The 26,331-nt window shown below is 41.3% G+C and overlaps 1 protein-coding gene across 4 annotated transcripts in view; it reads right to left on the reverse strand.

The window, feature by feature from the left end:
• PALLD (palladin, cytoskeletal associated protein) overlaps positions 1 to 26,331 on the reverse strand; it is a 478,084-nt gene that overhangs the window by 30,263 nt on the left and 421,490 nt on the right. For all 4 annotated transcript variants that reach the window (XM_040333029.1, XM_040333039.1, XM_040333047.1 and 1 more), the window contains 2 exons: positions 22,101 to 22,316; positions 2,076 to 2,225 (listed from right to left, as the gene is read on the reverse strand). In XM_040333029.1, the coding sequence (XP_040188963.1) occupies positions 2,076 to 2,225; positions 22,101 to 22,316 (366 nt within the window). The remainder of the gene's footprint in view (positions 1 to 2,075; positions 2,226 to 22,100; positions 22,317 to 26,331) is intronic.

Consider the following 26,331-nt stretch of genomic DNA (forward strand, 5'->3'; position numbering starts at 1 on the left):
TGTTTAATATAATTTTTGTAATAAATATTTTTTTAGAAAATCCCCTTCGTGTGACTACTTTCCTTACCAGTTCACAGTGCCCTCAAAGTCCATGACTTGCCCCTAGGTCATTTCCTTGTTTGAATCCATCCAGGATGTGGCACACGTAATACTACCATGTATCCACATGCTCACTACATGTGAGGATGCATATAATCCCCTTTTTTCTGGATAAGGGTTGAAGAAACTATTATGGGACAGCAAAAGCTGACCCCACTTGATTCCTTAAAATAAGAAGTGGGAAAGGAACAGAGAGCCCTCCTGACAGCCAGGAACTTGTAACCTAGCAGCGCCAAAAACACAACATACAGCTCATGTTTGGATTATTGGACATAGCAATGACAAGAGTTTATTTGCTTAGAATATAATCCTTTTTGTGTTTTTATCTTGGCGTACAGCTCAGTTTAAGCTGATACAAAATTCACTTTAGCAATGTGCAACAGAATACTTCAATGTCTGTCTCGTAAGCTGCATAGGAATCATTAGAAAAAAAAATTTGAATGCAGATTAGGGGTTTGAGAGTTTTTTGTTGTCTTTTTTAACTAGGAATGTTTGAATAATTTGGAGAATAAAAAAGGTATTATCAATAAGTATTTATTACAATTTTTTTCCTAAAAATGTTATTTCAACAAAGTGATCATAGCAAGCAAATCACATGTAATATAAACCAGTTTACTAAACTATGTCCTGTTGTTTAAAAATGTAATTATGAAAGCTAGTTGTTTTCAGAAAAGTACAGTATAAAATCTTCTGATCTAAATCTGATTGCAGCAAATATTATATATGTACGACAGTCATGCCTATACCAAGGCAGTGCCATGTCCCCACCCCCTTCCCGACTGGTCAGCTATTTGTAGAAAGCAACCAATCGGCTCAAACCACTCTAAAGGCGGCCATACATGGTTCGAATTTTGAAATAATTTTCTTACGAAAATTGTATCAAAGAATTTTCATACGAATTTCGCACCGTTAGTGGGCTGCAGCAACAGCCAATTTTCGTGCGGCAATCGAATTTGAGAAATCCGACATGTTGGAAATTTTTTGAAAAACAAACAATTTTCTGTTCAATGATGGGAGAATCGTACGAGAAATGTAATAGAAAAAAAAATACGCATGTGCAAGAAAAGAATATTCCCGGAGAGAAACGAAGATTCCCGGAGAGAAACGAAGATTCCCAGCAACATGAAGGTTTTGTCGGCCGAATTTCGAAAATCAATGGTGGCATCATCGGATCACAAAAAAAAAAAACTTTCTGATTTCGAAAATAAAATTTGTTCGAAATTCGACCGTCAATTATACTCAGTGCAGCAGTCTCCACTTGACAGAAATAAGTGGATAACCCCTTTAAAGTGGAGTTAAACTCCACAAATTAGAAAAGAAAAACATTTCCCCAATGAGCCGATAGCTATACCGTGCTAGTATGCACCAAATATTAGCACATTATGGCAGATTTACCTACCAAACAATCCCCTCCAGTACTGTCAGTGCTCCTGCTGATCAGGGGCGCTTCTATCTTCTCCCGTTCTTCCTTCTAGGTTTGGACTGTTGGCAATTTGATTGGCTGGGCTGCAATGACTTCACTCTCAAGCATGCGCACGTTGGTCACATCATCATGGCACAGAGCTATACCGTAAATGTACTCTAAGCTGTGCACATTAACCCTGACAGGCAGGGAGAAGCACTTATGACAGAAGAGACCAACAGGGTCCTCTTCTGTCTTAAAAATCCTACCTGTCAGCATTTATTTTTAAGGTTTAAGAAAGCAGATTACATAGAAAAGCACAATTCACAACGTAGATACACTTTTTTTATACAATACAGAAACTACTTTTTCTGAAGTACAAAGAAGAATTTGAAAAAAATCAACAATGCCTATAATGGAAATGTTAGGAAGAAACCTGAGCTAATGGTTAGTGATCACATGTTCTCCTCATGTTAATGCAAATGAGAATTTCTGTGGTTGATCTGGCATTAATTTGGGATGACTTCACGTCTGATTGTGAAAGCAAACATGTCATGAGTTAATGTTACATTACCTGTGGGTTGGCAGCCATGATAGTATAGTTCCCATCATCATCCAAGGAAGAAGCGGAGGTGTGAAGGGAACAGGTCCCGTCAGGTTCCCTCTGGATTCTGTAGTGTTCGCTTCTTTTGGAGATTTGTTTCCCATCTTTGAACCAATATATCTGCAGATCCCGATGAAATAAAACATAAAAGAACAGTTTGTCAATGTTGGGTAAAACAGTATACTTAAAGAAGATATCAGTGCCAGCAGATCAAGGCATACTCAGGCGTAACAGCTGAAACTCAAGGCAGCTGCACACTTACTCTGCTTCAGTTTAACATATCAAACAAATGAACAAACTGATCCAAAAGCTATTTTTAAACAGTTAGAAAAATGGACTCAACCATTGCCAAGAATCCTAATCTCCAAAAGGTTACGAGGCATCCTGAGTCTGTGGGCATCTCATGCATTCCACACAAATGGCACAAAAACGAACTCAGAGATCTGCAAACCTCCAAAGAGAATCTTCCAGAAATTATGTTATAATTCCACTATAGCTGCTCTTTAGGAACTTTGATAAAAATGCATTCCAGATTTATTTTTCAGTATATCTGGACTAATTCATTAGTGTATTGCATATAAAAACAACTAGGCAACCAAAATAATATTTACCATATACCTACGTTGTGGATGGATGATGCAAAGCAGTACCAGCTAAATGTCGTTACTGAGACCTTACTCCGGAAAATCATTTGGGTCTTTATGGATACACAACAGTGGGATAAATGTAGGGCTGTTACTGATTAAAATTTTCGTGTTCGACTAATAGATTTTTTTAATCGATTAATCGACTAATTTTGATAAATTATAACTGTAATGTCGTCATCTCCCCCACTGTAATATCCACGTCATCTCCCCCACTGTAATGTCCACATCTCCCCCACTGTAATATCCACGTCATCTCCCCACTGTAATGTCCACATCTCCCCCCACTGTAATATCCACATCTCCCCCACTGTAATATCCACATCTCTCCCCACTGTAATATCCACATCTCTCCCACTGTAATATCCACATCTCCCCACACTGTAATATCCACATCTCCCCCACTGTAATATGGCCGTTTTTTGTAACTGTTGTGAAATTACACTGAACTTAAACATGGCCATACACCATACAATTTTCTTATTTAATTTTCTTTAGATTTAAGTTCAAGTGTCTGCCTGATCGCATACAAATTGAAAGTGTTTAGGTTTGACCTCCTATTATATGGTTTTGGTAAATCTAAAGGAAAGTTGTACAAGAAAATTATATAATGTATGGCCAGCCTTATATAAAACAAGACACAAAGGAGTTGGTTCACTAAAACTGGAGAGTGCAAAATCTGGTGCATCTGTGTATGGTAGCCAATCTCCACATCTCCCCCACTGTAATATCCACATCATTTCCCCCACTGTAATATCCACATCTCCACCACTGTAATATCCACGTCATCTCCTTCACTGTAATATTTACGTCATCTCCCCCACTGTAATATCCACGTCATCTCCCCCACTGTAATATCCACATCTCCCCCACTGTAATATCTACATCTCCCCCACTGTAATGTCCATGTCTCCCCACTGTAATGTCCACATCTCCTCCCACTGTAATATCCACATCTCCCCCACTGTAATATCCACATCTCCCCACTGTAATATCCACATCTCCCCCACTGTAATATCCACGTCATCTCCCCACTGTAATATCCACATCTCCCCCACTGTAATATCCACATCTCCCCACTGTAATATCCACATCTCCCTCACTGTAATATCCACATCTCCCCCACTGTAATATCCACGTCATCTCCCCCACTGTAATGTCCACATCTCCCTCACTGTAATATCCACATCTCCCTCACTGTAATATCCACATCTCCCTCACTGTAATATCCACATCTCCCCCATTGTAATATCCACATCTCCCCCATTGTAATATCCATGTCATCTCCCCCACTGTAATGTCCACATCTCCCCCACTGTAATATCCACATCTCCCCACTGTAATATCCACATCTCCCCCCCCCCACTGTAATATTCACATCATCTCCCCCACTGTAAGATCCACATCTCCCCCACTGTAATATCCACGTCATCTCCCCCACTGTAATGTCCACATCTCCCCCACTGTAATATCCACATCTTCCCCACTGTATTAACGATTGTCTGTTTGCTTACCATTACACAAGCAGGCAGATCCACGAGCAGTTAAGGCGGGTGATGATGATGTCAGCGCGCCGCTCGCCTAGGCCGCCGCCGGGTGTACCAAGATGGCCGCCACTCCGGAGCTAGGCTGAAGCCGCGGCCTTTCCTATGAGCTCAATACGCGGACCGCCACACCACGCAATCCGCGGATTGAGAGGCGAGTGCGATCAAAATAATTTTTGATCGATCAAAAAATTAACGAAAAATTAGATAAATGCTCCTCTTCTTGTAGCATTCAAGTATGAAAAAGGCAGTTTTGTTTTAGCTGTCCCTTAGCCTTTTTTTTTGTTTTTTGTAGCTGTTGTGAAATTACACTGAACTTAAACCACCATACAATTTTCTTATTTAATTTTCTTTAGATTTACGTTCAACTATGTAGTGCAAGTGCCTGCCTGATCGCATACAAATTGAAAGTGTTTAGGTTTGACCTCCTATTATATGGTTTTGGTAAATCTAAAGGAAAGTTGTACAAGAAAATTATATAATGTATGGCCAGCCTTATATAAAACAAGACACAAAGGAGTTGGTTTACTAAAACTGGAGAGTGCAAAATCTGGTGCATCTGTGTATGGTAGCCAATCAGCTTCGATCCTTAGTTTGTTCAGGTAATCTTTGACAAAAAAAAATGGAAGCTGATTGGGTTCTATGCACAGCTACACCAGATTTTGCACTCTCCAGTTTCAGTAAATGAACCCAAAACTAGAGTAAAAACTACACCTTTAATTAATCAGTCCAACAATGTCAGCTCCTGCAAGAAAAAATATAGAGCAGCGTCATCATTTCCAATTAATGGAAATTAGGAGGAAACGGGACTGGTTCTGATATTCAGTACAAGAGGTTCCGTCTCGCTGGTGGAATGTTCTATGTTCTACTACTGTAGCTTTACAAAGTCAATGAATCATGCAACTGGCTAGAGATGAAAGTACAACAAATCCCAATGACTAGCATTAAGTGTACCTTATTGGCCTGGGGCTACATAAGCACACTGATTTCTCTCTTTGTCTCCAGCAGCAGAGAACATCCTAATGATTTATTCCAGGTTTTGCAATGGAAAAAATAAAAAAACATTTTAATATTAACTGTTTAGAATGAAGGAAAATTGTGTTCACGTCGTTCAAAGATACCTCCAAGCATATATCTCTAAACAATGACCATGATGATGGCACACCCATAATTTGTAGCTGCCTAGACAAGCATTGTAGTCAGCAAGATAAGCAAATAGATATTTTTTAACCTTTTGTAGATTCCTGCCTTTCATTAGCATTTAGGTTTAAAACTTATGTTTGTGTATATCCCCTGTAGATATCAATGTTGTACTTGCAGGGCTGTCCTCATAATCTCTTCACAGGCAATTGAGCCTGGAATCCCCCAGCAGTATATACTGGCACAGCAGAGAGGATTCCTCTATTCACCCTGATTATGTGGATGGGGAAATCCATCAGTTTTCTCTTTTTTTTTCGTTTGGCCCACTGGCTGAATGAAAAAAATAATTAATTTATGGGCATCTTTAGAGCGATCCTATTATTTTTTTTTTGTTTTTCCTTTACTCCAGGCCAAAATTCCAGTTTTAATCACACATACTAGAGAAATCTGCAATGTTCCACTTATATCCCACTGTCTCTAGCACAACATAAGCAATGTGGATACTGACACGCATCAAGTGGGGGAATTAGTTCCATCAAACAACGTGAACACAAACAGGTAGCTATACAAAATACAGTTTACTATATTTATGTCCACTAGGTGACCTACTTTGAAGGGTCTGATCATTGGATTGTTGCACATGGTAAAAATACACAAGGGTTCTACTGAAAGACTTTTCTATCTAGAGCTATTTAATGGAGTTTAGTGACCCTAAGACAGACAATGATGTCATTCATCCCTCACTGTTGTTTTAACAAAGAGACCCTAGGCAATAATCCAAAGAGATTTCATGAGGATGACTGTGGAAACATAAATAGCAACAAAGGAGCCACTGCTAGGCCGACATGATTTTGTCCAGTCTCCAAAAACAACTGTTGCAACAACTTTGATGGGGGAAAAAGCATATATTTTGTCTTTGAGGACACAACATAATGATTCTAATCATTTTAGTGTAATTACACTAAATGCATATTTATTGTCATATGTACAACACTATTTTAACATTTCTAATGTCTGAATCCTCTGTCCAATAGTTTCTGTAAAACAATCAATCAGTATTTTCAAGGCTAATTTGTACAAGGCTAGTTTCCCCAAGAACAAGGCCAGCAGCAAATGTACTTCCATGGACATGGACACTTAAAGGTTTGTAAATGTTAACAATTAACTTCATAGTTGCTCTGTTTTGGTTTGTTAAATATACCAATGAAAGTGATTTGTTATATTCCATAAGTGCAAAGAAATGCCTGTTGATCATGCCAGAACTTTTGTGAGGTAATCATTTCTCACAGCTCTCTATGGAACTCTCTACAGAACACCTTTTCCCTATGCTATCCAGATAAGGAGAGAGGGAGATGTGGGCCCAACAATTTCCTGTCATGATATTGCTGTTTTTCCATAGATATAGTACAGTAAATGAGCACTGTCACCTCAGGACAGGACGTATGTTACTGGAAGAAACACCAAAAGAAAATTAAAGAACAAAGACTGATAAAGAAAATATACCACTTTAATGGCAATTTCATATTCGAACAGTGTTTTTAGGAACCATCTCACTTTGGCTGGTGGTTAGCGAAGGGTCTTTACAGGATCTAAGATTTAGAGATCCCTACAGGAGTACTTATCTTCCCCTCTCTATGGAGAGAACCAAAGTCCCAGCTTCAGAAAATTATCAATACTTACAGATCAAGATTTTTTTGCTCACACTAATAAACATTTGTCCTCCCAAAATAGGAGGGGAACCTAGGAGATAGCTTTGATCATAAAAACTGGAAACAAATCTGGCAATCCATAGCATATTCCTAAATAGACATGTCTGTTCTCAAATCCAAATATAAATGTTATGAAAAAGTTTCTAACTACCTCCTCAAGTAGGTCTTTCTTGGGATGTCAGACCCCAAAGTAAGCTACTACACATTTTATAAGACTGTCCCAAAATCAGTATTGGGCTAGTTTTCACCAACTTGGGTATACTTTTTCGGTAAGGAAATATATAAGTCACCAGTTGAACCACTGAACTGCAAACCAGTCAACTGTATGCATTCAAAATTCCGCCTCTTGACTTTTCTATTGATGGTGGCTCAGACAAGTATTAGCAAAAGCATACGATGTTATTTTTTTTTTGTTTGTTTTTTCCAAAAGTAAAAATGGCTGTGATCCACATTCTCAATGACTGTCATTTCTTCATAACAAATTTTCCCCAAGCTTGGACCTGTTGGGTTAGCCCTAAGTCTGATACATATTTCAATAAAAGGTAGCATGATTCCATTTCTCAGACCTCTGTTCTAACCCTCCCCTGTATGCCTTTTCTGATCCTTCCTATTTGCTTCCCTCCCTCTTTCCATTTTTTCTGGTCTCTACCTTGCTTTCTGACATCACCATACACAATTAATTGCCTATGGACCGCAACACAATGGCCTGTAATTGTAGTTGCATAGATTACCTGAGAGGTGGCTTTGTCTCTACCTATAGGGTTATTTTTTCTCCACTAGACCATATTTTCCTAGCACTAGGGTAATCAAAGCTCTCTGCTCCGGTGCAAACCTTTCCACCTTCATTTATAAGGGCCCCATTGTCCTTCTAAACCTATGCTTAAGCTGACTGTAGATGGTTCCAATCTTGTCCGGTTCAGCAGGGACCGTCCAAGATTCAAACTATGTGCGGTCAGGCTGATTGTACGCAAGTTGATTGATCAATCGACTTGGGTACAACTAGCATGTCAGATTTTTCTACATATGGCTACTGCCAGGGGCTATATTGTATTCTGCCAGCCGGGAATGCTCCGAGATTACCCGTGGTGGCAGGAAAGTAAATTACATCATCTATGGCTAGCATTAAAAGACTACAAAAAAAAACATGAAGCTATATTGCCGATGAACTGATTCGTATGTTCAACACTTGCCTGTATTAACGTGTAATTTTGGAAGCTATTAAAAATGGATTTAAACTGAAAACAAAAATGAATGCAGCCACCACGCCTACAGACTGGTAATCTTTAAAATGTAGTAGAGCCTCCATTCTTTATAATTAATCATTCTGGTTGGTTATCATGTAAGTCATGATATATGTCCAGAAACCTAAAAGCAACATAGGGCCAGATTCACAACCAGCGGGCGCAACGTAACTTTTCCGATTTAAGTTACACCGCCGCAAATTGCCCAAGTTAGTGCCCGATCCACAAAGCACTTACCTGGAAATTTGCGGCGGTGTATCCTAAATCAGTCCGGCGCAAGGTGGGCCAATTCAAATGGGGCAAAACCAATTTAAATTAGGCACGCTCCCGCGCCGGACGTACTGCGCATGCTCCCGACGCTATTTTCCCGACGTGCTTTGTGCAAAGTTACGTTGCGCCGAGGTTTTGTGAATCGCAAAAAAGAGTTGCGGCGGGAAAAAATTTAAAATGTTCAAAAAATTTGACAGCGACGCGGGAAAGACGGGTATACTTTTACATGGTGTACTAACTTTACACTTTGTAAAAGGTACCCTATCTTTGCGACGGCAAACTAACACTTACGGCGACTTCACGAAGGGAAAAACCTTTGTGGATCTCCGTAAGTGCTAATTTGCATACCCGACGCTGGTTTACGACGAGAAATGCCCCCAGCGGCGGCCGCGGTACTGAATCCTAAGATCCGACAGTGTAAAACTTTTACACCTGCCGGATCTTAGGGATATCTATGCGTAACTGATTCTATGAATCAGCCGCATAGATAGAAACAGGGATACGACGGCGTATCAGCAGATACGCCGTCGTAACCCTTTTGTGAATCTGGCCCAAAGCTTTTAGTCTGCTCATAATGTAAATGAGATAGAGCTGGTAAATTATTGGGACTCCTGCACTATTATTAACACAGATTTCAGCTAAAGGCTGATGTACAAAAATGGGAAAAATTTACTTTGATAGCAGCTAAAGAAAAACAGGACTATGATTGTTCATCATTTATTTTCTAATTTTGAATAATAATGTAACCAGAAGCAGTAAAGCAGAAGCTTACAGAAAATAAATAACCGATTGTGTCACATATCTGGAAATGAGTTCACTGATAATACTTTTGGCCACACTGGCACTTTTGACAGATGTCAGCACTGACATCCTGCCAGACTGGATCTGAACATACAAATGTTTTAGAGATGATTTAAGATCCTGCTGATTAAACATTACGCACTCTACGGTTCAGCCACGGTGGAGCGACTGGCCAAACTAACTGCATGCAATCTGACTAGTGGAGGATCCACCTAATGCTCTGCCTACCCTCCTCTGTGCCGCTTTCTACACTGTATTGTCCGACTGGCCTGGGGCGGGGTCTGTCGATGAGGAAGAGGGTATCATCATCTCCCTAATTATTCCAGTGAGGGCCAGGAGGGCTCAGAATCAAGGAGGATCCCAGTGCTGGTTGTGGCCTGTGAAATCAGCAAAGCTAAAATAAATCTTCAGATGAGATACAGAGACGTCTCATCTCACTGCAGACTGTACAAGGCTCTCCGGATACCCCTCTGAGGTGTTTAATGAGTTTGCATTGATTTCAGCATGTGCAAAGTGCTCCATGCATGCTGAAATCAATGCAAACTCATTAAAGAGAAGGTCCAGCCCCCCCATGAAAAATGTAAAGCCAGCAACTACAAATACTGTAGCTGCTGACTTTTAATATTAGGACACTTGCGTATCCAGGGATCAAGCGATGTCGGCACCCCAGCCAATTTTTGGATCAGCTCTTGGGTGCTGTTGCCACCATTTATGTTAAGGGTAACCGGCAGTGAAGCTTTACAGCCGGTTCCCTACTGCACATGTGCAAAGCAAGCTGCTCTTTCTGAATGGACTGGCGGTGGAGGAAGGAGGAGGAGGTTGAACTTCCAAGGAATGGTGCCGTCTCCCATAAGTGGGAAAGGGTACCTGTCAAAAACAGGTACCTGGTTCCTCCTACCCAGGAAAGGTGCTAAATGTGGCACCGGAGGGGGAGAGGAAGCAGATAAGCAGAGCTTTCATGTTTGGGTAGAACTTCACTTTAACCGGCCACTGTGCAGCTCGTTTTGCACAGAGTGGCGCCGATCACCGTCTTCTGGGGTCCTACGGTGGCTCTCGTGGCTCCTCCACACATCAAATAACCTCCTAGGACAAGTGCTCTCCCAGGGGGGTTACTTTGCGGGCGCGCTTCCAAGTCCAGCATTTGTGTCCATAGACACGAATGCCGGACTCGACCCCCGCCTCCCTGCATCATTGGATTTAATTGACAGCAGCGGGAGCCAATGGCTTCGCTGCAATCAATCTATCCAATCAAGAGCCGGGACCGGGTGGAGAGAGGGAGAGCATGTTTTTGCTGGCTGGGCTCAGGTAAGTAAAATGGGGGGGCTGGGGGGCCAGGTGTTTTTTCACCTTAATGCAAAGGATGCATTTACAACCCATTTAAGCTTTACTGATAAGGCAGCACTGACATAAGGCACTTAAGGGGTGTGGTTTACATATGACAGGGTGGGTCTTAAACATGAAGGGGTGGGTCACATTTAAATTGGGGGTGCACAAATTTAGTCAGGCCCAGGCCAGCACAAAACCTAACTACACCACTTGCCATAGTTCCAAAAGTTGCTTGGCTGCTTTGGGCACAATAGATCACCAACTCCTAACCCTCCTTTAAATAAACCATGTTAAAGGGGTTGTAAAGGTTTGTTTTTTATTTTCTAAGTAGGTTCCTTTAAGCTAGTGCGTTGTTGGTTCACTTACCTTTTCCGATGATTTCCCTTCTAAATGTTTTTTTTCTTTGTCTCAATTTCTCACTTCCTTTTTCTCCTCAGTAAGCTTGCCCCCATCATCCGAGCGGGGGTTAGTCAGCCAGAACAGCTTAGCTTACTGAGGAGGAACAGGAAGTGAGAAATTCAGACAAATAAAACAAAGAAAAAAAGACATTTAGAAGGGAAATCAAAGGAAAAGGTAAGTGAACCAACAATGCACTAGCTTAACTGCTTGCCGACCAGCCGCCGCAGTTATACGGCGGCAGATCGGCTCTGCTGGGCGAGATCACGTAGCTATACATCATCTCACCGAGCAGCCAATAGTGTCCGCCATAATGTCGCAGTACCGATAAAAATCGCTGATCCCCGCCATTACTAGTAAAAAAAAAATATTAATAAAAATGCCATAAAACTATCCCCTATTTTGTAAACGCTATAACTTTTGCGCAAACCAATCAATAAACGCTTATTGCGATTTTTTTTACGAAAAATATGTAGAAGAATACGTATCGGCCTAAACTGAGGAAAAAAAATGGTTTTTTTATATATTTTTGGGGGATATTTATTATAGCAAAAAGTAAAAAATATTATTTTTTTTCAAAATTGTCGCTCTATTTTTGTTTATAGCGCAAAAAATAAAAACCGCAGAGGTGATCAAATACCACCAAAAGAAAGCTTTATTTGTGGGGAAAAAAGGACGCCAATTTTGTTTGGGAGCCACGTCGCACGACCGCGCAATTGTCATTCAAAGCGACGAAGTGCCGAATCGCAAAAAGTGGCCCGGTTTTTGACCAGCAATATGGTCCGGGGGTTAAGTGGTTAAAGGAACGTATTTAGAAAATAAAAAACGAACCTTTACAACCCCTTTAAGATACTGTGTACATATGATGCATTATTTTGTTTGTGAGTTTGAAAAAAAATCTCTTTGATCAGATCATTACCGACCTTGTAAATGCTTAAATACCTAGGATATTATACTTCAGTTAAATACAACCTAATGACCTAATGGAATGGTTGTATTTAAAGATCATTCCATTCTACCCTATGAACTCATCAACACAGGCATCATTTAACAAGCTCCGCCCTTTCTGCCACATCTGAATATCTTTGCAAACACTCAAACCAGGGAGTGCTATTGTTGGCAAGACGCTATCTGCATTCACATCCACCAATTGATTATACAGTCCAACCAATAAGAGATTCAAGAGATATGTTGCCGGAATCCTACATCTCCTCTTGACAGCCCTTGCAGTTGCTCTGATTACCCACAAATTTCCAGAATTAACCAATTGAAAAAAAAAAAGATGAAGGAAAAAAAATGCATTATGTAAATGTTTTATCTTTATTCTGACCGCTCTAACCGCATTGCCAGCCCTTGGTAGTAATAGAAGCCTTTATTATTCTTTAAACTATTTCTACAGCTATTTTAAACCATGCAAAGGCATGTTCAAAGCCTGCCTAAATGCTTAGAGTTTACCCAGGAATGCTTAGCATATTGTCTAATAAACAGGTTGGCCAGGATACCGTTGCTATGTCTGTTAAGTGTACTGGAGCTGCAGTCTTCCAGCACTAATAATTTTCTCTGGGATTAGAAATACCCCTTTGTGATATTTATTGATCTCAAGTTTCTGAAGTGCAATGAGTAAAGAAGAAAGGTCCCATTCAGAGCAAGTGAAAATTCTGTGAACAATAAATAAAGGGTGTATTTTTCTTCCACACCACCTACTGAAATCCTTTTCTAAGATGGAACATTAAACATTTATTGAGGAGAACGGCCAATACATCACATCCTTCCAAACACAACACGACTTGCAAATTAGAAAATGAATCCTATAAAAATATAATTAAACTGAAAAGTTATTGACAACTGCAAAATAGTTTTTGAATTATTTCACTGTTCTATATAAAGTCGGGTTTATATTCAACTTGTCAATAAGCCAGTAAACACATTTACCATTTAATTGTTCATTAGAGACCTAATTATAGTACTTAAAAATGGTGACTCGGTATGTATCCTACAGGAAAACCTCAAATAAATTCTATTTTGAAAGTGACTTAATACGTTTACCACAGTTTTCCCTTAGTTGGTTAATACTAAACAAAACTTCTTTTTTTTTATGTCAGTTTAAACGTGCCAATGTTTATAGGACTAATCCTAGAATAAAAGAGCACACCACTTATCTGGAGAAACGCCAAAAAACAACACCTTAGACCAACTCTTTTCCTTTGGACATCTAATACCAGCTTTTTCCTGTTGGGCATCTAAGGCCCAACCCTTTTTCATTGGATGCCTAAAAACTATAGACTCCTAAAAAAACAACTATTTTTCCCTAGATACCATAACCCAGGGGTGCCCAACCTTTTGAAGAGCGAGGGCCACTTAAGCAACTTAGTAACCAGTCGTGGGCCACAATGAGCAGAGCGGGCGGATGACGGGTCACGGCTATTCTATAGGCCCTCCGATCTGTCCAGATTTTTTTTGCTGATTGGAGGAAGGCGGGCGTAAACGGGCAAAAGTCTGTTTACATCTGCCACTCTTTAGAGGTGAATTGAGGATGAAATTGGGTCGGGCCGATTGTGTGAAAAGGGCCTAAAACTGCTTTCACGCTGATGTGCTGCAGTTTGCCCACACCGCGGGTGCAGCGTACTGCACCTGTGTCTATCCTGCGGGTTAGCTGAACTTTGCCATAGACTCCGCCTGGGGCAAAAGTTGGCGCTGTACAGGAAGCATTGGCTTATGGGGCTCTACTCTGGATCCGCTTTCTTCCTCTACCACTAGCTTCATTCGCAACACTAATGCTGTGGTATGGATGGTCGGCAACCTGGGATCTGGGATTGCCAACCCCCCATTCTAGAGCAGGAGTTTGCGGGCCATATCAGAGGGCTCTGCGGGCCACATATGGCCCCCGGGCCACTTGTTAGCCACCCCTGCCTTAACCACTTAAGACCCGGACCAATATGCAGGTTAAGAACCTTGCCCCTTTTTGTGATTCGGCACTGCGTCGCTTTAACTGACAATTGCGCGGTCGTGCAACGTGGCTTCCAAACAAAATTGGCGTCCTTTTTTTCCCCACAAATAGACCTTTCTTTTGGTGGTATTTGATCACCTCTGCGGTTTTTATTTTTTACGCTATAAACAAAAATATAGTGAAAATTTTGAAAAAAATTAAATATTTTTTACTTTTTACTATAATAAATATCCCCAAAAAAGATATAACATTTTTTTCCCTCAGTTTAGGCCGATACGTATTCTTCTACCTATTTTTGGTAAAAGAAATCGCAATAAGCGTTTAACGATTGGTTTGCGCAAAATTTATAGCGTTTACAAAATAGGGGATAGTTTTATGGCATTTTAATTAATAATTTTTTTTTTACTACTAATGGCGGCGATCAGCGATTTTTTTCATGACTGCAACATTATGGCGGACACATCGGACAATTTTGACACATTTTTGGGACCATTGTCATTTTCACAGCAAATAGTGCTATAAAAATGCATTGATTACTGTGAAAGTGAAAATGACAATTGCAGTTTAAGAGTTCAATACTAGGGGGTGCTGTAGGGGTTAAGTGTGACCTCATATGTGTTTCTAACTGTAGGAGGGTGGGGCTGGACGTGTGACATCATTGATCATCTTTCCCTATATCAGGTAACAGACGATCAATGACACTGCCACTGTGAAGAACGGGGAAGGTGTGTTTACATACACCTCTTCCTGTTCTTCAGCTCCTGTGACCGATTGCGGGACCCCGGCGGCGATCGGGTCCGCAGGTCCCGCGGCCACTGTCACGGAGCTTCTGACCGGGTCGCGTGTAGGCGCCGGCGACCCACAGCTGGGCTCTTAAAGGCGACGTACATGTACATGCCTGTGCCCAGCCGTGCCATTCTGCTAACATATATCGGCGTTAGGCGGTCCTTAAGTGGTTAAGCGGAACTAAACCCTCCTACCTTTTCAGCCAAGGAAGTTGCTATCTTAGCTAATGTTTGAGCTTCAACTGCCATGGTTCTCCATATGTGATCAGTTATGACACCGATGGCTTGTCAGTTTGGTTGAGAGAACAAGCAAATGTGAAAATTAGCATTCCCAGCATGCCTTGAATGTAAGTTTTATGAAACCGTTGAATAATGGGGTTAGTTCTTCTTTAAACTTAACACTCTTTTATCAGACATGTAAAAAACAACCCCTTTTCTCTTAGACACCCAGATCCCAATCTCTTTTCATGACACCTGTAAAGACTAGCCCGTTTCCATGAAACACCTAAAGACCAAAAGCCTCTTCCATCAGATATAGGTACAAAAACAGCTCTTTCACATAGACACTTAAAGCCTGGCCCTTTTCCATTAGACACTAGAAAACTTGTCCTTTTCCAACAGCCCTTTTCTTTTCTTTTAATTAGTTATTGGAGCTGGATACCAAATTACCAGCTTCAGTAAGTACTCATGTTTTTAAATACAGTGGTTGGTGATCATGGGACACCAGTGATTTGCATTTGTGTAGACAGGTATTTTAGCCAGATAGTAGCAACTTTGGATTTATTAAAAGCCAATTGGCAACTTACATGTGTAGTAAGCAAGTAGGCACATCTGTATATCTGGGGTAGATGTATAGAGGTGGCCCAAGGTCATCTGAAGAAGGTCCCGAGAGGCTCTAAGCTCCTGAGCCTGGCGTTCCTGTGGCGAGACTCAGGATCATGGCCAGAAGCAGTGGTAACCAGCATGGAACACGAAAGGAGCCACATCAGAAGTGATGTCAGCGGGAGACCAGAGTTGACTTTGGGACACCTCTATACATCTGCCCCAGATATACAGATATGCCTACTTGCTTACTACCCATGTAAGTTGTCAACTGTTTTTTAATGAATCCATTCAGTTTTAACCTGCTACACTTAGTCTGTTGTCCCATGTGTTCCTTTTTGTTTTCGTACAAAGTTATTACTTCACTCTATTCGAGACTGCCACTAATGTTGATTAGCTTTACACACACTTTTTTTTGTGGATGTTTTGGATTCATTGTATGGACTTTTTACTCATGGAGTATGTTTAGCGCCCATTAGAGCATATCCACCTTTTCAGTGCCATTCATTTTATTCTTTACAATTCAGTTATCACTAGACATGTGCATAAAATTTCGTTAGAATTTCTGGGATTTTTGCGCTCGTTTTAACAAACGATGGCGAACGCGCAGAATTCGAAATCTGAAACATCCGACATAAAAAATGCTTTATTTTCGTTTTGTTGCGACAACAGTTCGATATAGACAGAAGATTCGACAGGACGGTGACAATAGCTATTTGTGTCTATCGAACCTGCGTTTGAATGTGCCTAACCTAACTCTATTAGTCCAAGATTTTTCGACATAGAGAGAAAAGATTTGACATTATAGAGACATGAAGATTCGATGAAGCAGCTAAAAACATGCCATCGTCGTGAGCCGACATTTATGGTTAAATGCTCTGCCCATAGGCTATAGATGAATTCTAATGTTGGTTTACTAGTAATAATAATTAATAAATATAATTATTACTAATCATACAACATTAGAATTCTACTATAGCTTGTGGGTGGAGCATTCGACCGGAAATGTACGATTGCGGCGTCGTACAGTTCAGCTGCTTCGTTGAATCTTAGAACATTCGACAGACACCATAAGCCTTCAATTGACAGATTCAAACTTAATTCGGATTTTTGGACTAATGCATTTTTTAACGAAAAACAAAATAAATACAAACTAGTTTCGGGAGTAACTAAATAAATGTATTTTTCGGACGAAAACGATATTCTGAAACAAAATATTTCAGTGTGCACATGTCTAGTTATCACCAGACAAAATAGTGACCTGTATAGCTGCTTTCGATTAATCTACAGTAAATTACAAAATCTATTGGTCCTTATTAGCCAAAAAGTTAACTTTTTAGAAACTAGGTATTGGATAAAGTTGTCACCCACATCATTCAATCAAAACTTGTCACTTCAAGACAAGAACTGCTTTAAAACATCCATAAACATCCGGTTGGCATCTGTGACGAAGATACATATTTCTTCCACACGCACTGACTGTTAAAAGCCTGTTAAAAGTACTTTTGTATTCCTGTTTCAAACAGATTATCTAATTGTCTTGTATTGGAGTCCTCTGTGACTCTTGGAAACAATAGAACCAGAAATTGACATACAAATGGTCCCTTAAGTGACTATTTTACAGAAAACAAGGGAATCCCATGTGTTCACAATTTCCTCCTGAATGATTTCCTGTTGCAGTAATTCATTACAATGGCCTCTTCCCAGTCAAGAAATTTGAAACAGAACATAAGAACATAAGTTCAGTCTGCTTCCACTATGCCAAGCTAATTGTGCAAAAACAAAGGGCAGTATGGTTGTTCACTAGCATCGGCAGTGTCATAAAATGTCATCAGAAATATTACTTAATGTTTTAATTATTTTCAATTAATAAAATTAAACAACAAGATTAACCTGATTGAAAGCTCTGCCTTTATTGTAGTTGTTTGTTGATTGTCTTCTATCATAAGGTGCCTACAATCCTGCAACGATCCGATGAGGGCACCAGGAGTGTGTGCTCCATAGCTGCCTGCCTGCACATACAAACCTCCCATAATCTGAGGACACCACAGCGTCACCTCTGCTTTGCCTCCCATGTACACTGATTGACAGCAGCTCAGCTTCTACATCAAGGCTGGCAGGTGGAGTTTTGGAGTGCCTGGGTGGTGCAGCAGAGTGGTGCCTTCTTCAGCTGACACCTGGCTCCATCCCTCTACCTGGCTACACCTCCTCCTATCCACCTGGCTCCATACTCCCCCCACTTGGCTACACCCCCTCCTTTCCACCTGGCTCTATACTCCCCCACCTGGCTACACCCCCCTCCTATCCACCTGGCTCCATCCCTCCACCTGGCTACACCCCCTCCTATCCACCTGGCTCAATCCCTCCACCTGGCTACACCCTCTGGCTACACTTGGCTCCATACTCCCCCCACCTGGCTACATCCCCCTCTTATCCACCTGGCTCAATCCCTCCACCTGGCTACACCCCCTCCTATCCACCTGGCTCCATACTCCCCCACCTGGCTCCATACTCCCCCCACCTGGCTACACCCCCCTCCTATCCACCTGGCTCCATCCCTCTACCTGGCTACACCTCCTCCGATCCACCTGGCTCCATACTCCCCCCACCTGGCTACACCCCCTCCTATCCACCTGGCTCTATACTCCCCCCACCTGGCTACACCCCCCCTCCTATCCACCTGGCTCAATCCCTCCACCTGGCTACACCCCCTCCTATCCACCTGGCTCAATCCCTCCACCTGGCTACACCCTCTCCTATCCACTTGGCTCCATACTCCCCCCACCTGGCTACATCCCCCTCCTATCTACCTGGCTCCATCCCTTTACATGGCTGACCCCCCCTCTCCTGTCCACCTGGCTCCATCCTCCCTCCACCTAGCTACACCCCTCTCCTGTTCACCTGGCTCCATCCCTCCACCTGGCTACACCCCTCTCCTGTCCACCTGGCTCCATCCCTCCACCTGGCTACACCCCCCTCCTGTCCACCTGGCTCCATCCCTCCACCTGGCTACACCCCCCCTTCTGTCCACCTGGCTTCATCCCTCCACCTGGCTACACCCCCCCTCCTGTCCACCTGGCTATATCCCTCCATCTGGCTCCATCCTCCCTCCACCTGGCTGCCCCCTCTCCTGTCCACCTGGCTATTGCCTTCCTCCACCTGGCTGCACCTCCTCTTCTGTCCACCTGGCTCCATCCCTCCACCTGGCTGCACCCCCCCTCTCTTGTCCACCTGGCTCCATTCCTCCACCTGGCTGAACCACCTCCCCTGTCCACCTGCCTGCACCCCCCTCCTGTCCACCTGGCTCCATCCTTCCTCCACCTTGCTGCACCCCCTCTCCTGTCCACCTGGCCCCATCCCTCCACCAGGAGTTCTGGTGCTAAAATTATTGAATTATTATTATTATTATTATTTTTTTTAAAGGGGGGGGGCGCAAGTAGCTGGTCTCGCCTAGGGTGCAAAATAATCTTGCACCAGCCCTGAATGGCAGACTGGATGACACATTTGTAGCCTGTATTGCTAGTATTTTGGGTTCATTTCTCTCCGGGGTTACTTTCTGCATGAATTTTGCAAGGGTGAACTAGAAACATAACCTTGTTTTGGGGGCAATAAATGATGTGAATGATTATTTTTGCTTGGCAAACCTTTACAAAATGTGCTGCTTTATAAATAAGGAAATTGTGCATCATATTGTGTGACAATTTTTTTCCAAGAAATTCTAGAAGGTTCCAGGTTATTTAACTTACTTTACAATCTGTATGATAGCAAATCTCAATGGGCATTTAGGCCTTAGTCTTTGATAACAGTTTCACATCTGGCATACAGACTATACATCAATCTTGCTTAGATCAGATATATGAACACGCTATGACAGTCTTGTTATATGAATATCCTATACATTTTCTCATTTTCGACACCTTCAAATCATAAACAGACATATATGGCCCAATTTTGATAAGATGCAGCTGTAGCTGAAGATTTTTCTTTAAATACGAATCTACTGTGTGACAAAGATAAAGGGGTTTGTGGGGGGAAAAATCTGTCATATGAGACAAAGTAAACTATCAGACTAAGGACTCAAGCCAAACCACACTGTATGCGAAAGGTATAAATAATAACACAACCACCATCATAATTTATATAACAGATGCTAAGCATTACCCACCTTTTAAACTGCTGCATAGTAAAAAAATAAGGCAGGATAGGTACATTCAGTTTTTTGGAGTGCTGTTTATATATTTACACATCTCAGATCAAAGAAAAAATGTACACAGGCAATCAGAGTGACTCTGTACCCTGTGATCATTGTGAACCAATCACAGCCAATGCAAGTGTAAACACTGCCCAATCGCAACACAGGAAGGGGAGAGCTGAATGTTTATGAATACAATCTACTGTTTGCAGTAGATTGAAGGTGAGGGAGGGGAGATGGGTAAAGATTCACTGGGAATGTTTTGTTTTTGAGGGGGGTGTTTACCCCTTTACTCCGATGAAGACATTTATGCATCCTCACTGGACTGGGCTTTTTTCCATGGGGCCGCATATATGCATATCTGTCTTTGTGCTAGGAGTGTCAGGATGCCCACTAACACACAGCTTCTTTCTCTATCTGCAAAGTAGAGAGCGTCCTGACCCTCCTGCTCGCCCCCTCCCCCCTCAAGAGGCTTTCTCCACACCAGGGAGAAAGTGTTGCTCTACTGCGTGTAGTTACAGACAGAAGAACAGGAAGTGAGCATTTCTCAGAATAAATAAGAACATTTAAAAGCAAAATCGAAGGATGAGGTAAGTGAAGGAGGACTGCACTAAGGTAAAGGAAGCTATTTAGGGAATTTTTTTTTTACCTTTACAACCCCTTTAACCACTTAAGGACCGCCTCCTGCACATATACGTCGGCAGAATGGCACGGCTGGGCACATGTACGTACAGGTACGTCCTGTACTAGTACCCAGCGGTGGGTCGCGACCCGGTCCGAAGCTCCGTGACCGGGACCGTGGGACCAGCAGACCCAATCGCCGCTGGAGACCCGCGATCGGTCCCCGGAGCTGAAGAACGGGGAGAGCCGTGTGTAAACACGGCTTCCCCGTTCTTCACTGTGGCGGCTGCATCGATCGTGTCATCCCTTTTATAGGGGGACACAATCGATGACGTCACACCTACAGCCACACCCCCCTACAGTTGTAAACACACTTCAGGGAACACATAACCCCATCAGCGCCCAATTGTGGTTAACTCTCAAACTGCAACTGTCATTTTCACAATAAACAATGCATTTTAAATGCATTTTTTGCTGTGAAAATGACAATGGTCCCAAAAATGTGTCAAAATTGTCCGAAGTGTCCGCCATAATGTCGCAGTCATGAAAAAAATCGCTGATCGCCGCCATTAGTAGTAAAAAAAAATAATAATAATAAAAATGCAATAAAACTATCCGCTATTTTTTATAAATTTTGCGCAAACCAACCGATAAACGCTTATTGCGATTTTTTTTACCAAAAATAGGTAGAAGAATACGTATTGGCCTAAACTGAGTAAAAAAATATTTTTTTTATATATTTTTGGGGGGTATTTATTATAGCAAAAAGTAAAAAATATAGATTTTTTTTCAAAATTGTCGCTCTGATTTTGTTTATAGCGCAAAAAATAAAAACCGCAGAGGTGATCAAATACCACCAAAAGAAAGCTCTATTTGTGGGAAAAAAAAATTTTGTTTGGGAGCCACGTCGCACGACCGCGCAATTGTCAGTTAAAGCGACGCAGTGCCGAATCGCAAAAAGGGGCAAGGTCCTTTAGCTGCATTTTGGTCCGGGTCTTAAGTGGTCAATAAACACTTGTTTTTTGTTTTTTACCACAATCATGTAGCAGAATAAATGTTTGCCTAAATCTATGAAGACATTTGATTTTATTGGATATGTTTTTATAACAGAAAGTAGAAAATATCTTTTCCTTTTTTGGTCTTTTTTCGTTTATATAATAAAAAATAAAATACACAGTGGTGATTAAATACCACCAAAAGAAAGCTGAGGCCTCGTACACACGGCCGAGAAACTCGACGGGCAAAACACATCGTTTTGCTTGTCGAGTTCCTTGTGAAGCCGCCGAGGATCTCGGCGAGCCAAATTTTCCCATTCCCGTCGGGGAAAAAGAAGACATGCTTTCTTTTTGGCCCGACGAGATCCTCGGCGGTTTCCTCGTTGAAAAGTGTACACACGACCGGCTTCTTGCTGGTTTTTGCAGAGAAATTCGGCCGTGTGTACGAGGTCTGAAAGTGCTTACAAAGTCACTTTGAGTTTTCAATTGTATCAATATTTTTGGCATAATTTTTATCTTCTCACATTTTTGTTACTACAATAATAGAAGAAAACTTTCCCACCTTTGGCTTCGGATTGCCAGTCACCATGCATGTAAAAGTTGCTGGCATTCCTTCAAAGATCTTGAAGTGGCGCAATTTTGTTTCAAATTGAGGAGGGGTGCCATCGGATTCATCCCCATGTTCAACTTCATCATCTGATTCTTCCACAGGAGAACGTTCCAGGCGATACTCAATTTCACCGATAAGCCTCTGCTCAAAGCTGGACACTTTGTACTCCTATCAGATTAAAATGTCAACATGTCAAAATGTCAAAATAACTAACTTCTCTTTGAAAACACTCCTGAGTCGTTCAAATTCTGCAACCACATGTTTAAAAAAAAAAAAAAAGAATCACTACAGTCCTTATTTATTACATTCCAGATTCCACACTACAAAACACAAATTGCTTCATATAAGTTACACGTCTCATAAAGAAAACATTATTTTTTTTTCATGTTTTTTGACTGCAACCGTGGAAATTAAAAGAGAAGTATGGTTTTCTTTTCTTTTTTCATACTTACCTAGGTACGAATGCTTACCTATGTGGATGCTGCATCTGTCCCCTGATGCCTCTGCACTGAAAACCGAGCGATCGAACACCAACGATCTCTCAGTTTCACATCTCACAGCTCTCTGCTCTTCTCCCTCCTCACTCATTGGAGCGCTGGACTGTGGAGGGGGCGGAGTGGGCCGTCTCAGGCTCTCAGTGGCTCGCTGGGAGGCTGAGACATTATCAGTCCAGTTACCTGGTTTATCCAGACTCCCATTGTCGTGATGACAAGGTGCCTGGACTGATATCCATGACGTGAACAAAGAGCGGACTTCAGGGCGCTCTGCTGAAAACGGGTCACAAGAATGCAAAACGAATTACACTCGTGTGATCCATAGGAGAAGCCTAGCTGAAGGAGCTTTGGCTGGACTTCTTCTTTAAAGTGGAGTTCCACCCATAAATATAACATTACATCAGTAATTTTAAAAAAATGTCATTAGTCCTTTAAGAAATTTTTTTTTTTTTTTAGATGCCTTCAAAGTGTTGTTGCTAGGCAGAATAGTTAATCTTCCCACTTCCTGCACCTAGGTGCTTAAGCTTCCTAACCTACACCGCACAGACTCCTGGGAATGTAGTGGGTGTAACTTTCCAGGAGTCTGTGCACTCCCCAGTCTCGAAGAATCATGTGACTTGGACAGTACAGGTGCTGAAACCTGATCTGAAACCTATTACACTGCTTGTGCAGCACTGAGCATGTGCGACATCTGCAAGGCTGAAATCCAGGGATTCATACAGTCTGGCTTCATGATGCCCACACTTAAGATGGCCCCAGTCAATTTCTATTTTATAAAGTGTCTAAATGCTGTAACAACCTAACAAAACGGACCTTAGTTTACAGACTAACTTTACTAGAATACATTAAGCTTGTGTATTACAGGGGTATTTATATTTAAAAAGTGAAATTGTGGCCGGAACTCCGCTTTAAGTAAAACAATTAAGTAAACTGTAATTGCTCAAAGCGTTTTTGCGCGTTTTTGGGAGTTTTTTAATGTCTGTCGTTTTTACAGCTCTATTGCTGGAGCCACAGAACGCCCTGGTCCCGCGTTTTTTTTACAGCTCAAAAACGCCTATGCCATTTGCAGCTCAAAAACGCCTATGTGGGCATGATGCCATAGAATAACATGGACAGGCGTTTTTAAGCTGTAAAAAACGCTCAGAAAAGTGGCTGTAAAAACGTCAGTGGAAATGAAGCCTTATAGTTAATGTGGCCAAAGACAGAAAGTGAAGCAAAATAGAACACAGACAGAAGTAAATAAATAAACAAATAATAATAAATAAATAAATAAAACAAATCTCACATTTCCTACTATACCCAAAAGAAAAAAAAGTTTTTGCCTTATATTTTTTTTGAATACAGCTTTCCAATATTTCCTGTAGACAGACTGAGCAATGCTTGTAGGGCATACATGACTAAAACAACAAACTCTTTTCATTCTGCAGTATGCAACCTCCCTCTCTTAGGCCTTGTACACACGACTGAGGAACTCAACGAGCGAAACACATTGTTTTGCTCGTCGAGTTCCTTGTTAGGCTGTCGAGGATCTCGGCGAGCCAAATTTCTCCATTCCCGTCGAGGAAAAAGAAGACATGCTCTCTTTTTGGCTCGACGAGATCCTCGACAGTTTCCTCGTCGAAAAGTGTACACACGACCGGTTTCCTCGGCAAAAAAAAAAAACAGCAAGTTTCTTGCTGGTTTTTGCCGAGAAACTCGGTCGTGTGTACGAGGCTTCAGAGCCTCACCAGCCATTTGCCTATAAACAGGGAATTCCATTACACAAGTAAGGAGGTATTTTCTAAAATGCAAATCACTTATTAAAGGGGTTGTAAAGGTTTTTTTTTTTTTTTTCTAAATAGGTTCCTTTAAGATAGTGCATTGTTGGTTCACGAACCTTTTCCTTTGGTTTCCCTTCTAAATGTTTTTTTTCTTTGTTTTCTTAGTCTGAATTTCTCACTTCCTGTTCCTCCTCAGTAAGCTGTTCTGGCTGACTAACCCCCATGGATGAGTGGGGCAAGCTTACTGAGGAGAAACAGGAAATGAGAAATTCAGACAAAGACATTTTTTTTTTAGAAGGGAAATCGAAGGAAAAGGTAAGAGAACCAACAATGCACTAGCTTAAAGGAACCTATTTAGAAACAAAATTAACCTTTACAACCCCTTTAAGTATGTAAGGAAATGTGCTCCAGAATTTAGTTAATAAGGTGAAGCTCTGCTAAATTCCATCATGCCATCATGTACAAACCAAAAAAAAAATGTTGTTGTTTTTTTTCTTTCACGCGAGTGGGTAAAACTCACTCTAGTAAATTCACTTGCCAAGTGTAACTTCCACTGTAAAGTGAAAAACCTATTTGCCTTTAGTAAATGAACCCCATAGTCTTAATGTTATATTCAAAATCAGAGCTGCTATCTAAAGCCTCGTACACACGACCGAGTTTCTCGGCAAAAACCAGCAAGAAACTTGCTGGGAGATATTTTTTTGCCGAGGAAACCGGTCGTGTGTACATTTTCGTCGAGGAAACTGTCGAGAAACTCGACGAGCCAAAAAGAGAGCAAGTTCTCTATTTCCTCGACGGGAATGGAGAAACTTGCCTTGTCGAGTTCCTCGACAGCCAAACAAGGAACTTGACGAGGAAAACGATGTGTTTCGCCCGTCGAGTTCCTCGGTCGTGTGTACGAGGCTTAAGACATTCTCCCATGTCTCTTTAGTTTTTCTGCATTACTAGAAAGACAAAAGATCATTTGGTAGGCTTCCATGTTCACAAGCACCAAAACTACAATTCTAAATGTCTCAAAGGAAATGGAAAAGGGAAAATATTAGTCAGCAAGCCTAAGGGCTTGTGTATTATTTGGCCCGTAAATGTTAAAGGGGAAGAATGACTGTGGTTGCACTATCTGTTGCCCCATGAGACAGAAGCTGTCTATGAACCACATACTTTTCTTTGTAATAACTTGATCTGTATATATTGAATTCAACTCCAGGGACCTGTAATATGTGTTTATTTTAAGCCATTTTTCCAAGCATCAAGCGCTCAGCAGACTTTGTTACTGCATTTCTTTAGGTAAGGAATGAGCAAACAGACCTCTGCTGAGGGTCACATAACGACTGGAATAAAAAAGACGCACGCAAACTGTTTTCCACACAAAAATACTGCATGTTATTTAATCTACAAGTGTATAATTAAACTTCAGAGGATATTGTTAACCTCAGAATCTATATTTTATTTTTCTGCTTGTCATATATGGATAAATAAACAAAACACTAGCGATTCTACAGTATTGGTGCCAATACTTAAGTGTCTGTCACTAAGGATTAGCTATAAAAACACGTAAAAAATCATTTAAAGGATTTGTTTGATAAGGTAGAGTGAGAATGCCCTGTGAGAACGATGATTTAACCATTTTGGTATTTTTCACATCTACAGGGTTTATTCTTTACTAGTAAAAGTTTGTCAGATGCCTTTGTGCTAGGTAAAACAAGACATTCTTGGTTACTGCATTCTTGAACTCCACACTAGACGTTTGATCCCTGTTAGTTCATTTGGACCATCAGGGTGAATAACCTTTTGTATAAAATCAACACAAATAACAGCATGGGAGGAAAAGTCAAACATCAGTCTAAACTGGTCTTGTAAATGTGATATAATACAAGGAACACTACATGTGCCTTTTGGTAAACAGGATTATAAATTAATCCCTAGCCTAGA

This window comes from Rana temporaria, chromosome 1 (genome assembly GCF_905171775.1).
Source record: "Rana temporaria chromosome 1, aRanTem1.1, whole genome shotgun sequence".
NCBI lineage: Eukaryota > Metazoa > Chordata > Amphibia > Anura > Ranidae > Rana > Rana temporaria.